The following is a 14,311-nucleotide window of genomic DNA, read 5'->3' on the forward strand; positions in this document are numbered from 1 at the left end:
ATTGGCCTCCTGTGTATGCCAGGCTAGCTGGCCCAAGGTCTGGGCTACACAGCGCATCCCAGGCTAGCCTGAACTACAGAATGAGACCCTATCTCAAAAATCAAACAAGAACTAAGTAAATGAATGGATGAAATGGAGAACTTCTCCTTTAACTTACACAACTTCGGGGAAAATAAGCAGGGATAAGAGCAGGAAAGGGGTAGCAGTTGAGCTGAAATTAGACTAGCCCAGACTGGTCTCCTGCTGGAGGTGACAAGTGGGCGGAGCTCATTAGACCCCACCAACAGCTGAATAGGTCTGAAACATCTCAGCACAACTTCCTTAGCTCATCTCATGTTATCTACCTCCCATCAGAGGAGAAGCTCTCAATGATTTTTTTTTAACCCAATACCAAATATCTAAACTGTCAGAATAAACCGACCACATTGTATGCAGCACTGACATACTGTGAAAATAAATTGGTGAAATGGTTGATTTTCATGAACTGGCCAGTTCCATAATTAACTTATTTTCTACTCTGAAGAAAGAAAGATTTAAAAAGTGTGCGTGCGTGCGTGCGTGCGTGCGTGTGTGTGTGTGTGTGTGTGTGTGTAGACAGTGCCCTCAGAAGTCAAGAGAGCACTGGATCCCCTGAGCTGGAGTTACAGATGGTTGTGAGCTGTCCAATAACTTGGAACCAAACTCGGGTCCTTGGGAAATCAGCAAGTGCTCTTAAACATGGTACCATCTCTCCGGCCCCCAAAGGAGATACTTCTGAAGACCAACAGCTTGGTCTCCTTCACTGCTGCTCCGATGACCAGGACAGAGACATCTTCTCAGTGAGTCTGTGTACCAAATGACCAGGAGTTCTAAAAGCTTGTCCCTGGGCCTCGGCCAGTCATCCCTAAGTCACAGCCTGCCCACCACCAGCCAGCAGAGCTCACCTTGACCTCAATGAAGTCGGGGTTCCCCAAGGACACCAGTTCCGCATAGGCCTGGAGTTCATCCACGTTCCAAGACTTCACAAGTGTCAGTCTGTAGACTGTTCGCTGTTGCTGAAACAGGGAAAAAAAGACTTGGTTTAAAACTGAGCCGAAGTCACAGATTCACCCAAGAGCCCTGGCCGACACTTGACTCCCAGAGAATTCAGGTCAGGTGAAGCCCCTATGGACTTTTACAGACTGAAGTTACTTTTGAAAAGAAGACGGTTGCTCAGCTAGCTCAACTGGTCGAGCACAAGGCTCTTAAAAAGATTTTATTTTTCATTAATTGTGTGCATATGGCTGAGTCTGTGTGTGGGTTTGTGTACGGTGTAATTCCTTCTGAGGTCAGTAGAGGGCATCACACCCTCCCCTGCAACACAGGTGCCGAGAATAGAACCTGGGTCCTCTGGAAGAGCAGCAAATGCCTTATCCACTGAGTCATCTCTCCTCTCCAGCCCCTGAAACTACATTTTGCAGACAGATGGAAAGTATTAGTGATAGAAAGATTGTCATACACCTTTCAGAAGGCACAAATTGCTAGCACATGTTTTCCCCACGCCCTCACCCATATTCCCAGTATCTACAACCATGTTAGTCACCAAACAGCTGCCTGACACACACACACTGAATTAGCTTTAATAAGAGCAAGGGGGCTAGTGAGATGGCTCAGTGAGTAAAGGTGCTTGCTGCCAATCGTCACAACCCGAAATCGGTCTCTGGGACCCACATGGTGGCCAGTGAGAACCAGTTCCGAACCAGTTGTCTTCCTCACTCACATGTGCTTGCAAGCAGACACACACTAAATAAACAAAATGACTATTGAAGAAACAGCAAGATCCCCGCTAGTGCAGGCACTGATAAGTCACCAGCCATGTTCCTGTAAATAAACAACCCCTCTCCCAGTGCTAACAGAAGAAATCATAATTAAAGTCATGGTGAGCTGGAGAGTTGGCTCAGTGGTTAGAGCACCGGCTGCCCTCACAGAGGTCCTGAGTTCAGTTCCCAGTACCTTCATGGCGGCTCAAACCATCTGTAACTCTAGGGGATAGGACTTTGTCTTTCTGATCTCCATGTCGTGTGTGTGTGTGTGTGTGTGTGTGTGTGTGTGTGTGTGTCATAAAAAAGGGGACATTAAAATAAAAGGGAGATTTGCTAGGAAGATGAAGAGGATTATGAGGGGATGAGGAGGACAGAGGGCAGTGGAGGGTGAAATTATCTGAACACACATGAGTAAAAATAACAAAATGAAACCCATTATTAAGTAAATTGATACACGCTAATAAAAATTTTAAAAAGTAAGCAATTAGTTGATTAAATCACTTTAAGAGAAGAGAAATTAACTCAAATAACCTTTGTGTGCTCAGACAACAATCCTGTGAACTGTAGATGAATCATGGTTCTTTTCTTCCCAGTTTTCTTGTTAGTTATAATCTTTGGCATTTCTTGTTCCAGGAAGTCACACTCATGGGTAATCGCCAACATCTACCACAAACCCAAACTGGTGCAGGCTTTTCAAAAAGCATTAAGATTGTAGTCACTAAAGGCTATGAAAGGCATACAATCCGAGACTCGGCTACTTTCCGGCCCAAAATAAACAAGTAAGACTCGAGGACGTACTGGAAACCCTCAGAAGACCATTGCTGAGAGCTTAAAGTCCAATGCTGAACCCTAGAGAGGAGCCAACCTGGGGGACTCGGGGGACCTAGAGGACTCGGGGGACCTGGGGGACCTGGGGGACCTGGGGGACCTGGAGGACCTGGGGGACAAATTCCCAGGTATCCTAAAGAGCAGGGCTCAAATAATTGAGAGAAAATAAAGAACTCCAAGTATCTACCTCTATGTTTGGGGGGAAAGCATAATTCACAGAAAGAAGAGACACTTGAGAGCATTTTGTGATTTTTTTGAGGTAAGTCTCCTGCAGCCCAGGCTAGCCTTGAACTGACTCTGTATCCAAGCATGACCTTTGACTTCTGATTCTCCTGCCTCTACTTCCTGGGTGCTGGGATGAAGGCTGCCCTACAGCACCCTGCAGGCTTGAGATCTTTCACAGAGCAGGCTCAGAGATGAATAGTAAAGGGCATTTGTCAGGTACATCAAGGGCATCTCATTCCTGTCTACTTAGTTCTTTACAGAGGATTTTACCAGGGAAGAAAAGACAGGAAACTTCTAAACTCCCTTTAAACAGCTACCAGGCTCCCACCACCAAATCGAAGCCATCTGGAGTCGAGTCAGGCTGGAGAGACGCTGCAGGAGTTAATAGCACACTCTGCTCCTGCAGAGGACCTGCGTTCAGATCCCAGCATCTTTGTTGATCAGCTCACATCACCTAGAATTCCAGCGCCAGGTGATCTGACGCCCTCTTCTGGCCTCCGTGGACACCTGCACCCTCACGCATACACACACACACACACACACACACACACAACATATAATTTAAAAAATAAAAGGGATATTCCCAGTTAGACTCACAGAAGACTGCCTATCCTGTTTTAAAGTTTTCCTGAAGGCTATGATCAAATCAAGGCAGCCAGGGCAAAAATGACTGACATGCACACAAAAGCAGTAAACTATGAAAAGTTACAAACTAAAGAAACAAATGCAAGGAAAGAGGCTAGTCAACAAGCAATACTCACCATCTCTCCTAGCCTAGAGCACCAGTGGGCTGAAAGAAACTCGAGGTAGGATGGGATCCAGAGCATGCACGCTTCCTCGGTATGGTCAATTCCATCTTTGTAAAATAGGCTTTGTGCAGGCTTAGCAATGCTAACCCAGCAAGCCCAGCACTTGGAAGGCCATGGCAAGAACTCAGCAAGTTTAAAGCCTCGCTACACAGTAAATATCAGGCCAGCCTGGCCTACACAGTGAGTGCTGGGTCAGCCCGGGGCCACACAGTGCAACTCTTGTTTCCAAACAAAAATGTGGGGTTGGTTTGTTTCTTTCTGTAGGACTTAGCATTCCACTCTATAGCACTTAGAACCAAGCCTTGTAGAAATAAATCATGTCAAATACCAGGGATCCGTTTAAAAAACCCAGTGACAGGCTGGACCATGTTAGCTCACACCTTTAAGCCCAGCACTTGGGAGGCAGAGGCAGGTGGATCTCTGGGAGTTCAAGGCCAGCCTGGTCTACAGAGGGAGTTCCAGGACAGGTAGGGCTATTACACAGAGAAGCCCTGTCTCAAAAAAACAAAACAAAACAGTATTAAAAAAAAAAAAAGCCCACAGAAACCCCAGCCAATGACCAATGACAGAGCTGAGAGGCTCAGTGTGTGAGAATGCATGGGATACAAGCCTGAGAACGTAAGTTCTGATCCCAGGGCTCAGATAAAAAGCCAGGCATGGCCACGCACACCTGTGACTCTAGGGCTGGGGAGCTGCAGGGTGTGGAGACAAGAGGGTCACTGGCTGCCAGCCTCACTCCAGGGTCAGCGTGAGAACACATTACAAGGCAATCAAGCAGAGAGGGACCCGGCAGGACATCTGCTCTCCTTCCCTGGCCTCCGCACGCAGCATAGGCACCTGTGCCTCTCCCACACGCTCACAAAAATACATCACACATGTAGACACCATACACTTCCACACCGAAACCAGCCCTAAGAGAGGAATGGTTCTACGCCAGCAAAGACCATGTACAGAATAGAAGGCAGAATATTCCATTTCAACTGCTCTATTAAAAACCCAATGATTCATTTATGAAATTACATGTAAAAAAAGGTAAAAATAAATAAGTAAGTAAAATATGTTCCTGGGAGACCTAAACAGAACTCTGCCTCCACAAAAAAGGGGGGGGGGCGCTCCACAAATCCTCTGAATGAAGAACCTGGCGAGAGCTAGCAAGAGAAACGAAGCAAGGTGAGCCAACCCTTGCCAGGCGCCAGATCAGTCGTCCAAGTGTTTTGTCTCTTTTCAAGATTCTTGGATCTGTCTAAACTTCAGAAAGAATCTTACCAGATTCGTGTGATTATGATATTCATTTGACAACTATAAAATCTGGGCCCAAAGTAAACAGGGCAAGTAAACTGCCAGAAGCTACATGGTAGCCAAGCAGGTGGTCCAAGATGGGCTCCCCAGCAACACAAGCCCTAGCAACTGGGCTTGCATGTACGCTTGCTGTCTGTCTCTGGCTCTATCTGCTACACCCTGTAAAACAGCGAAAACCCACAAAGAAAGGCTTAGGGTGTGACTTGGTGGGTAGAGTGCCTGCCTACCCTGCAGTGAGGCTCCGGTCCACCCCCAGCACCATAAAACCAAGCAGGACGGCTCACAGCTGCCGTCCCAGCACTGAGGAGAGTTCAAGGTCATCCTGAGACACGTAGCAAGTTTGAGGCAAGCCTGAAGTATGTGAGACCCTGACCCATGACAAGATGAGGGCACAAGAGAATGGCTCAGTGGTCAAGGGTGTTCACCGTTCCTACAGAGGACCTGAGTTTTGTGCTGCACACCCAAACTGGCAGGTTTACAAAAGCTTCTCTAACTCCTGCTCCAGAGAATCCAAAACACTCTCTTCGCCTCTGAACTTGCATGCACATAATCACACAGAGACACACATAATAAACATCAGTTAAAATGTGTAACTAAACTCATATCCATATTGATCTTCCATTGTAATAAATATAATAAAGCCTGCATCTAGACCTGAGGGGCTCCCGCTGGCTCTCACAGCTTTTCCAGTCTGTTCTGCTGACCCACTTCCAGCTTACACTGCTAACACTGTTGCAGTGACAGAGTCTGCTATCCTGTAGACGTGGTGGCTTTCAACCAGGGGCAGCTCAGCAACCCTGGGGCTATTCTGTTCAAACATTGAAACTTCCTTCCATAGGGTGACACCTTGAGAGCCCTTTCCAGATTCCCCGAGTGGGGGTGCTACTGACATCTAGTGGGCAAAGGCCAGAGTTGCTGCTGAGTAAGGTAAAATCACAACAGAAGTCCTGTTAGAGCGGGTCCTCCCATGCCCATTAATGGAGTCCTGGCTGTTCATGGCCATTTGCTTAGTGTCTATGTTTAGGATCCAACTATCGCCTTCCAGAAATATACAACACCCCTCTGTGAACTTAAACATAATAAAAATCTATTCATTTAAGTGTGTACATGCACGTGCCACAGTGTGCTGCAGAAGTCAGATCAGAGCTTAAATTCTGGGATTCAGGAATGCACTACCACGCCCAGCAAAGTCGTTGCCGATTGCTAGAAGTGATTGTGGATGACAAAGCCTGAGCTGGAGAGAGCTTGGACTTCTTCCTGGAGAAGCTGGGTAGAGCTGGTGTTGGTTCTTCCTGGAACTAACTGCTGAGTCACCCATGAAGCCATCTGGGCCCGCAACTCTCTTTGGGCGGGTTTTTAAATGATCAAACCAGAAGACTAGAGAGACGGCTCCGTGAGTGGTTAAGAGCACGCACTGCTCTTCGGGAGGACTGTGCAGGTGGATCACCAGCACCTGCAACCCCAGCTGGGGGGCGGGGGTCTTCTGAACTCCAAGGGCACTGCACTCCACACACACAGAGAGAGAGAGAGAGAGAGAGAGAGAGAGAGAGAGAGAGAGAGAGAGAGAGGAGAGAGAAATTAAAATAAACAGGGTGTGGTGGTGCGCTCCTTTAATCCTAGCACTTGGGAGGAAGAGGCAAGTGGATTTCTGTGACTCTGAAGCCAATCTGGTCTACATAGTGAGTTCCAGGCCAAGCAGGGCTACATAGTTGAGACCCTGTCTCAGTAAGTAAAAAATAATAAAAGAAAATCATTTGTAAACTCCATTATAGTTGCTTTCTATTATTGCGATAAAACATCAAGACCAAAAGCACCATGGGGAAGAAAGAGTTTACTTGGCTTACAGGTCACAGTCCATCACTGAAGGAAATCAAGCAGGAACACAAGGCAGGAACTGAGGCAGAGACCATGGAGGGATACTGCTTGCTGACTTGCTCACCTGCTTTCTTATACAACCCAGGGCCAGCCAGGTGGCACCACCCACAGGGTGCTGGGCCCATCCCCAGCAATTCATTATTCAAGAAAATGCAAGCCTAGAGGCCAATATAATGGGGCATTTTCTCAATTCAGGTTTCCTCTTCCAGAGAAACCCAATCTTGCATCAACGCTGGTAGAAATCTGGCCATTACAGACTCAAGCACCCTAGCTTTTTCTTGTGCTGTTTTTCTAGCTTTGCTTCCTAAGAATTTGTACATTTCGTCTAATCAGCACAAAGTCATTAAAAATCTTATTTTTTTCTTTTATACATATGCAAATATTATATATGTCTATAAATTTGTGAGCATGCATGAAGGCAGTCATACACATGCCACAGCATATGTGTGGAGGTCAGAGGCCACCCGAGACTGACCATCTTCACCTGCTATCTTTTCTGTGATGGATTTCCTTGGTTGGTCACTGCTGCCTAACTCAGGCTGGCTGACCCATCTCAGCTTGACGGGGCACGGAGACTCAAGGTGAGCACTGCTCAGTCTGGCTTTACATGAGCTCAAGGGATTTGAATTCAAGAGCCTCAGCTTTGTGTGTGGGAAGTACTTGGCCCACTGAGCCACGTTCTTAGCCTCCCTAGAGTTTTGCAAACTCTCGTGGTGTCCAGTGTGGTGTCTGAGTGAGAACGGCCCGCACAGGCTCACGTATTTGCATGCTGGAACTGCATGAGGTCTTGTTGGAGGAGGCGCATCACTGTGGAATGGACTCTGAGGTTTCAAAAGCCCACACCAGGCCCAGACTCTCGCTCTCTGCCTCCACTCGGCAGGTGAGAGGTAAGCTCTCACTACTGCCCCGGCACATGCCTGCCTACAGTCATGCCCCTTGCCATGACGGTCCGGACTCACCCTCTGAAACTCTAAACAAGACCCCATTAAATTCTTTCTTCCAGAAGCCGCCTTGGTCGTGGAGTCTCTTCACAGCAGCAGAACAGTAACTCGGCCCCCCAAATGCTCCCTTTTCATCCCCAATACCGCACATTCGTCTTCTCTCACTTCACTGGCTGACTTTGCAGTCTTCTAGGCTTTTCGGACAGAGCCAGCTTTGGTTTTTATAATCATCTCTATTCCGGGGGTGTTCTTCTGTCTCATTAACCTCTTTACTCCCTCCCTAGGGCTTACTCTGTAGGTAATTTGCGGTTCATTTCTAACTTCTTAATATGTATTGATCTTAAGTCTTTCTTTACTAAAATAGGGACTTTGTCTCTGCAAAAACATTTGTTTCTTGTCATGGGGAAGGAAGCTCTAGACTGATAACCCAGAGAGATGGCTCAGAGGATAAGAGCACTGGCTGCTTTTCCAGAGCATCCAGCTTTGACTTCCAGCACCCACATGACAGACGGCTCCCAAACACCTGTAACTCCAGTTCCAGAGGATCTGACACCCTTTTCTGGCCTCCATGGGCACCAGGTAATAGTGCATAGACACACACTAAGGATAAACACCCATACAAATAAAAAGTGGTAAAATAATTTATCTGCATCTGTTTCCATCTTACCAAGTCTGGCATGGAGTCCCAAGTAGGCTTGGTCTCCCTCAGTATCCCAAAGGCAGAAGTGGCAACAGAAGACCCTCACCAGAAACAGAGCAGGAAAAAACAACTTAAAGAAAGATTTTTATTTATTTATCTATTTTGAGGCAGCACCTCATGTTCCCTGCGTTGGTTAATGCCAGCTTGACAGAATCTAGAATCATATGGGAGGTGGCCTCTGGGCATGCATTCGAGGGATTGCCTTAATTTCATTAGCTGATGTGGGAGAAGACCCTAATGGTGAGGAGGACCATCCCTTGGCTGGGATCCTGACCTGCAGCACAGAGAAGATGCGAAGCAGCAGCACGTATTCACTGCTCTGTCCCTGACTCTGGAAGCCATGTGGCCAGCTGCTTCAGGCTCTTGCTTCCTTGATTTCCCTGTCCCCTGCTGCACTGTGCCTTCAACTGTGAGCCACAATATGCCCTTTCCCTGCCACTTACCATATTATCCTGGCAACCTGCATTCTATCTACAGAACCCATATAAGAAGCCAGATGTGGAGGCTCACATCTGTAACCACAGCATTCTTATTGAGAGATGGGAGACAGAGACAGGAGGATCAGCTGTCATCCAGGGGTCAGCTATCCTGGTGTATGCCGCACACCAGCAGAAATAAGACAGATACTTCCCAACAAGGTGAAGAGAACCCACTCCAGAAAGTTGCTGACTTCACCACATGCGCCATGGCATGCGTACACATGCATACACCACTCATACACACACACGCGCGCGCGCGCGCACGCACGCAGGCATGTATGCAGGCATATACGCACACCCCCAGCAAAATAAATAAATGTATGTAAATAGCAGCATAGACACTGGGGAAAAAAACTCGAAAGGGTGAGATGGAGAGGAAACTGTGAGAAAATACAGCTCAGCAACATTGTCAGGACTCAGTCACAGGGAAGCTGAGGAAGTGGCCAGGCAGTCAGTGAGGGAGGCTAGCGGCACTTGCTACCAGCCCGACAACCTGAGTTCAATTACCCCAGACCCACATGGTGGAAGAGGAGAACCTATCTCTCCCACAAAGAGTCCTCTGCAGCCCCTGAGAGAGAGAACAAATGTACAGCTTTTTTAAACTGAGTAATATTTAAAAAATAATTGGCAAGAGTAACAGGAAAATCTGCTGTTGTGGACGGAACAAATGAGGAGAAAACAACATGGAGACTGGAGACAGAGAGGTGACAGCAGAGCATCATGGGATGGTTACTATCGGTTTACTAGAGTACTTGAGAACCAGTTTACTAAAACGAGTCAACGGAGTCAACAGCAGCATCCTACCCCTCCAGAGCATGGGGAGCACCTTGTGTTTAAGAGGTCACCGTAATGCTCTTAGCAAAGACAAAGTTGATAAAAGAAAACTACAGTTCAGTTCATTTGAACAGCCCTAATTAAACCCAGATGGGTACAAAAAAAAAAAAGCATGAAAGTTGGGGGGGGGCCACATGGACATGAACGGAATTGCTGGGAAGGAGGGCTTCAGTGGGAGAAGGGGGAACTAAGAGATGAGTAGGGGAATATGATCAAACTACATTATATACATATATATGTGTGTGTGTGAAATTGGGAAGGAATAAATTTTTAAAATGATTTCTAATGGGGCTGGAGAGATGGCTCTGCTGTGGAGAGCACTGGTGCTCTTCCAGAGGACATGAGTTTGATTCCAGCAACCACATGGCAGCTCACAGTTGTAAACTCATTCTAGGGCATCCAAAGCTTTCTTCTGGTCTCCTTGGGCACGAGGTGCATGTATGGTGCACACACTTGTATGCAGGCAAAAGACTCATATGCATTTTTTAAAAAAAGGAATAAAATAATTTTAAAATTAAAAAAAAAGTTAAGGAAGGAAATCGGGGTTAGAATGATGGCTCAGAGGTTGCTTGCTATTCTTAAAGAGGACCTGTTTCAGGTCCCACTGAACCATTCACAAGCACCTGTACCTGCAGCCCCTCAGGAAGACTCCCTCTTCTGGCCCCCAAGGGCAACAACATAACACATAAATGAAAATCTTTTCAAAAAAGAAAAATTATAGTTCAGCATCTCTCTGGAACACAGAAACAGCTTTTAAATTTTAATACGCAGAATAGCCCAATAACACAAAATAGATATACAGCGACAGGCTTATTTCAGAAATGAAATGTGGCCTGGTATTTGAAAATCAGTGCTATTCACCATATTAGCAGAAGAAAAGAACAGAATCTACTCAACAGAATGAGAATGAGCATGTGAACTCAACAGTTACTCATAATTTAAAAAATCATAAGGCGCTGGGAACAAAAGGAGCTGTCTCCAGAGTAATGACAAGAATTTGAAAAGTCGACAGGAAAACTCATCGGTGAGACACCAAAGGCTCCTCCAGAATCCAGGAGACGATGGGGAGACACCAAAGGCTCCTCCGGAATCCAGGAGACGATGGGGAGGCAGCGCAAGGACTCTCCTAGAACCTGCACACACAGTGAAACTGATGCTCCACAAGCAACCAAAGGGTACCCCAGGCTGGCGAGGCGGTGCAGTGGGAAGAAGTGCTTACCACTGAGCCTGGCGACCTGAGTCTGATGCCTGGGACCCATGCCCGCAAGCCGTCCACCTCCACATGTGTGATGTAGTCCATAAACTATGGTATGCGTGTACCAGCACACGCGCGCATACTCACATACGCACACAAACACACTTAGAAGATCTTTTAAACATTCCATATGACTTGAAAAACAAAGAATTAATCATTTTAGAAGTATTTGTAATACAAAGTAAGTATCCAAAAATCTAATTCCTGAATATATATAATAATTTTTGAAACTGAAAAAATTAAATAGTCGTTTACCAATAGTATCCAACACTACATATTTGTAAATAAATCTTACAAAACATAGGAATGACCTCTACAGAGAAACTGTAAAATGCCACTTAAATAAAAAATTAAAAGATCCCCACACTTGGAAGACTGGAGAAAGATCTCAAATTCAAGCCCAACCTGGGCTACAGGGTCAGTTCGAGGCCAGTCTGGGTTACAGGAGACCCTGTCTCAAAAAAGACAAATTGTATCAACACTCTAATCAATCAATTCTGGCCCACAGGCTGAATGTGGTCTTCCACTTGTTCTCCTTTGGCCTTGACCTAAAAATGGATTTTGTGTCTGAACAATTACAGTCTCATAACTGAGAACAGAAACCGTGAAGTCCAATTAAGCAAAGCACACCACACCTCAACAGATGTCAGGGCATGGGCCCCTCAGCAGAAGCAACTGGACACTGTGTTCAGTCTTCACTGCTGTGGTCTGGACCTCTCAGGTGTGGTTTATAAAGCTCTGACGCCTCCCTGCCTACAGCATCCCCTGCACACAACCCCTGCACTGCTTCGATGCTCTCTTTTGACCTCCATGGGTACCAAGCAGGCACATGGGGAACAGACACACAGAGACAAACACTCATGCACATAAAATAAAACAAGCAGATCTTAGAGTATGGCCTTGAGTTTCTGTAGGCCCCAGGATGAAGTCCAGAAACGGAACACCTGGTGTGCACATGAGGCCACCAGACCACCAACAACAAAAAAATAAAACAAGTTTTCACACCAAAAAACAGAACTGTACTGCCCTCTCCTCAAGAATAATTCCTGCACATCTACCATGATTTTTGAAGATTAAAAATCCAATGCACAGAAATGCAAAAGTCTACTTTGACCAGTAACACAGCAGCCGACAAGACTAGTGGCAGCCTGGGTAGGACGCGACTTCCATACACAACCTGCTGTTAGAGCACAGACACACACAGCTCAGAAATGAGCTGCTGCAGGGGGACAGCTCAAAGTAGAATCTCCCAGGGAGGGGCTGGGGTGTGGCTCAGTGGTAGAGCCCCTGCCTAGAATCCCCCAGGGAGGGGCTGGGGTGTGGCTCAGTGGTAGAGTCCCTGCCTAGAATCCCCCAGTGAGGGGCTGGGGTGTGGCTCAGTGGTAGAGCCTCTGCCTAGAATCCCCCAGTGAGGGGCTGGGGTGTGGCTCAGTGGTAGAGCCCCTGCCTAGAATCCCCCAGGGAGGGGCTGGGGTGTGGCTCAGTGGTAGAGTCCCTGCCTAGAATCCCCCAGTGAGGGGCTGGGGGGTGGTTCAGTGGTGAACTCCTCTTGTTGTCTAGAAATCACAGGCCCTAGGTTCTTTCCACAGTACCACAAAACAAACAGACAGATAGACAGACATAATTTACCTACTACAGGTGAACGAACACACAACAAGTACACACCGTTCCTACAGCGAGTGTTAACAAGCATGTATGCATACTTAGACATATGTATCAGAATACTGTGACAGCTATTCTCAATAGAAAAAATCATCAGGACCGTGAATATTTGTCAATAACAGAATGGGTAGGCTATGGCATATTCAAACACTGAGATATGGTAATGAAAATATAGTTCCACACATCCAATAGATACACATAAAGGAAAAGTGTAGGAATAGTCCCAAAACCAAGTGAACTGCCCTGGTTCCATTTGCAAAAAGTTCAAAACGAGGCAAAGCTCCTGGTGTTGCTTGGTTTCTGTCAACTTGACACTAAACTAGCCACACCTGGGAAGAGAAGCTCTTAGCTGAGGAAACGCCTCCACATCAACACTGGCCTGCAGGTAACTCTGTAAGGCACCTTGCTTAATGGTTGATCTGAAGGGCCGAGCTTGCCCTGCATGGTATAAGAAAGCGGTTGAACAAGCCATGAGGAGTGAGCCAGTCCGCAGTGTTCCTCCATGGCTTCCGCCCCAGTTGCTGCACTGGTTTTCCAGTGGTGACCGCTAGTGGAAGTGCAAATGCAACAGAGTGGATTATCAAGTTGGCACAGGTTGTTTCTTTTAAATAGCAGTACTCAACGCTTCCTAGACAGGAATACCATTCCCTGCGTGGGACTGTGAATCCATGCACACATTTTGGAAGTAACATGGAAATGTGATTAAAGAATCTAGAATATCAAACTCTGTTGACCTGGAAATTACACTTCTAAAAATTTAGGTTATGGGAATGATAAAGCTTACAGTTGAATACTGAGGCACAAGACTATTCAGCCAAGCCTCTCTATCATGCTGAGACACAGAGCCACAAGATGTTCAATGCCAAGCAACAGTCCACGCATCTATAGTGTGGCTATTCAGTCAACACCTTTGGTGGCATTTCAGGTGACATCTGTGAACTCTACGGCTGAGGAAGATATTCATGATGAGAGCAGGGCTAGGCGTAGACAGGTGGGCTAGTTGCTTGTCCTATGGCTGTGATAAAAATGCCCTGACAAAAGCAGCTTTAGGGAGGAAGGGTGCCTTGGCTCCCAGTTCATGGGTGCAGTCCATCGCGGTGGGGAAATCAAGGCAGCAGGACAGAGGCAGCCAGTCATATTGCATCCACAGTCCAAAGGGGAGAGCAATGCAGGCTCACATGCTCACACTCAGCTAACTTACTCCTTTATATGCATTCCAAACCAAGCCCAGCGATGGCGCATCCCAACTGTAGAGTGGGGTGCCCACCTCAGTTAACCTAGTAAAGAGAAAGCCCCCCCCCCCAAGGCTTGTCTCCTCGGTCCTGCCAAATCAGCATTCAACATTAGCCATCATGGCAGGATTCTCAAAAAAGGAGGGTGAGCAAAGGTTGAGTGAGTTTGTTTTCTTAGGCCCTCGTTCCCACCAAAGCCTTGGAAAAACCTGTTCTAGAAGAATGCTAATGCCAGGCAGAGATTTTCATGTTGGATTTGTAAGAAGCCGTAGTAACAGGTGGGTGTGGAGACAGACACCTGCAATCCTAGCACTCACGACTGAAGATCGCTGCCACCAGGTGGAAGAGGGGGTCCACAAAGAGTACTATAAAGAGGTCAGAGACCAGTGTC

General features: G+C 46.8%; 1 protein-coding gene across 2 annotated transcripts in view; it reads right to left on the bottom strand.

Annotated features, from left to right (window-relative positions):
* Positions 1–14,311, bottom strand: part of LOC121446069 (S-adenosyl-L-methionine-dependent tRNA 4-demethylwyosine synthase TYW1) — a 77,884-nt gene that overhangs the window by 18,969 nt on the left and 44,604 nt on the right. The window contains exon 14 of one of the 2 annotated variants that reach the window (XM_041648432.1): positions 924–1,034. In XM_041648432.1, the coding sequence (XP_041504366.1) occupies positions 924–1,034 (111 nt within the window). Of the gene's footprint in view, positions 1–923; positions 1,035–6,209; positions 6,442–14,311 lie in introns of those variants that run through there. The other variant, XM_041648433.1, reaches the window with a different exon arrangement.

Source organism: Microtus oregoni, unplaced genomic scaffold (assembly GCF_018167655.1).
Source record: "Microtus oregoni isolate MIOR12 unplaced genomic scaffold, Mior012 000003F_ref0000135, whole genome shotgun sequence".
NCBI classification, from domain to species: domain Eukaryota; kingdom Metazoa; phylum Chordata; class Mammalia; order Rodentia; family Cricetidae; genus Microtus; species Microtus oregoni.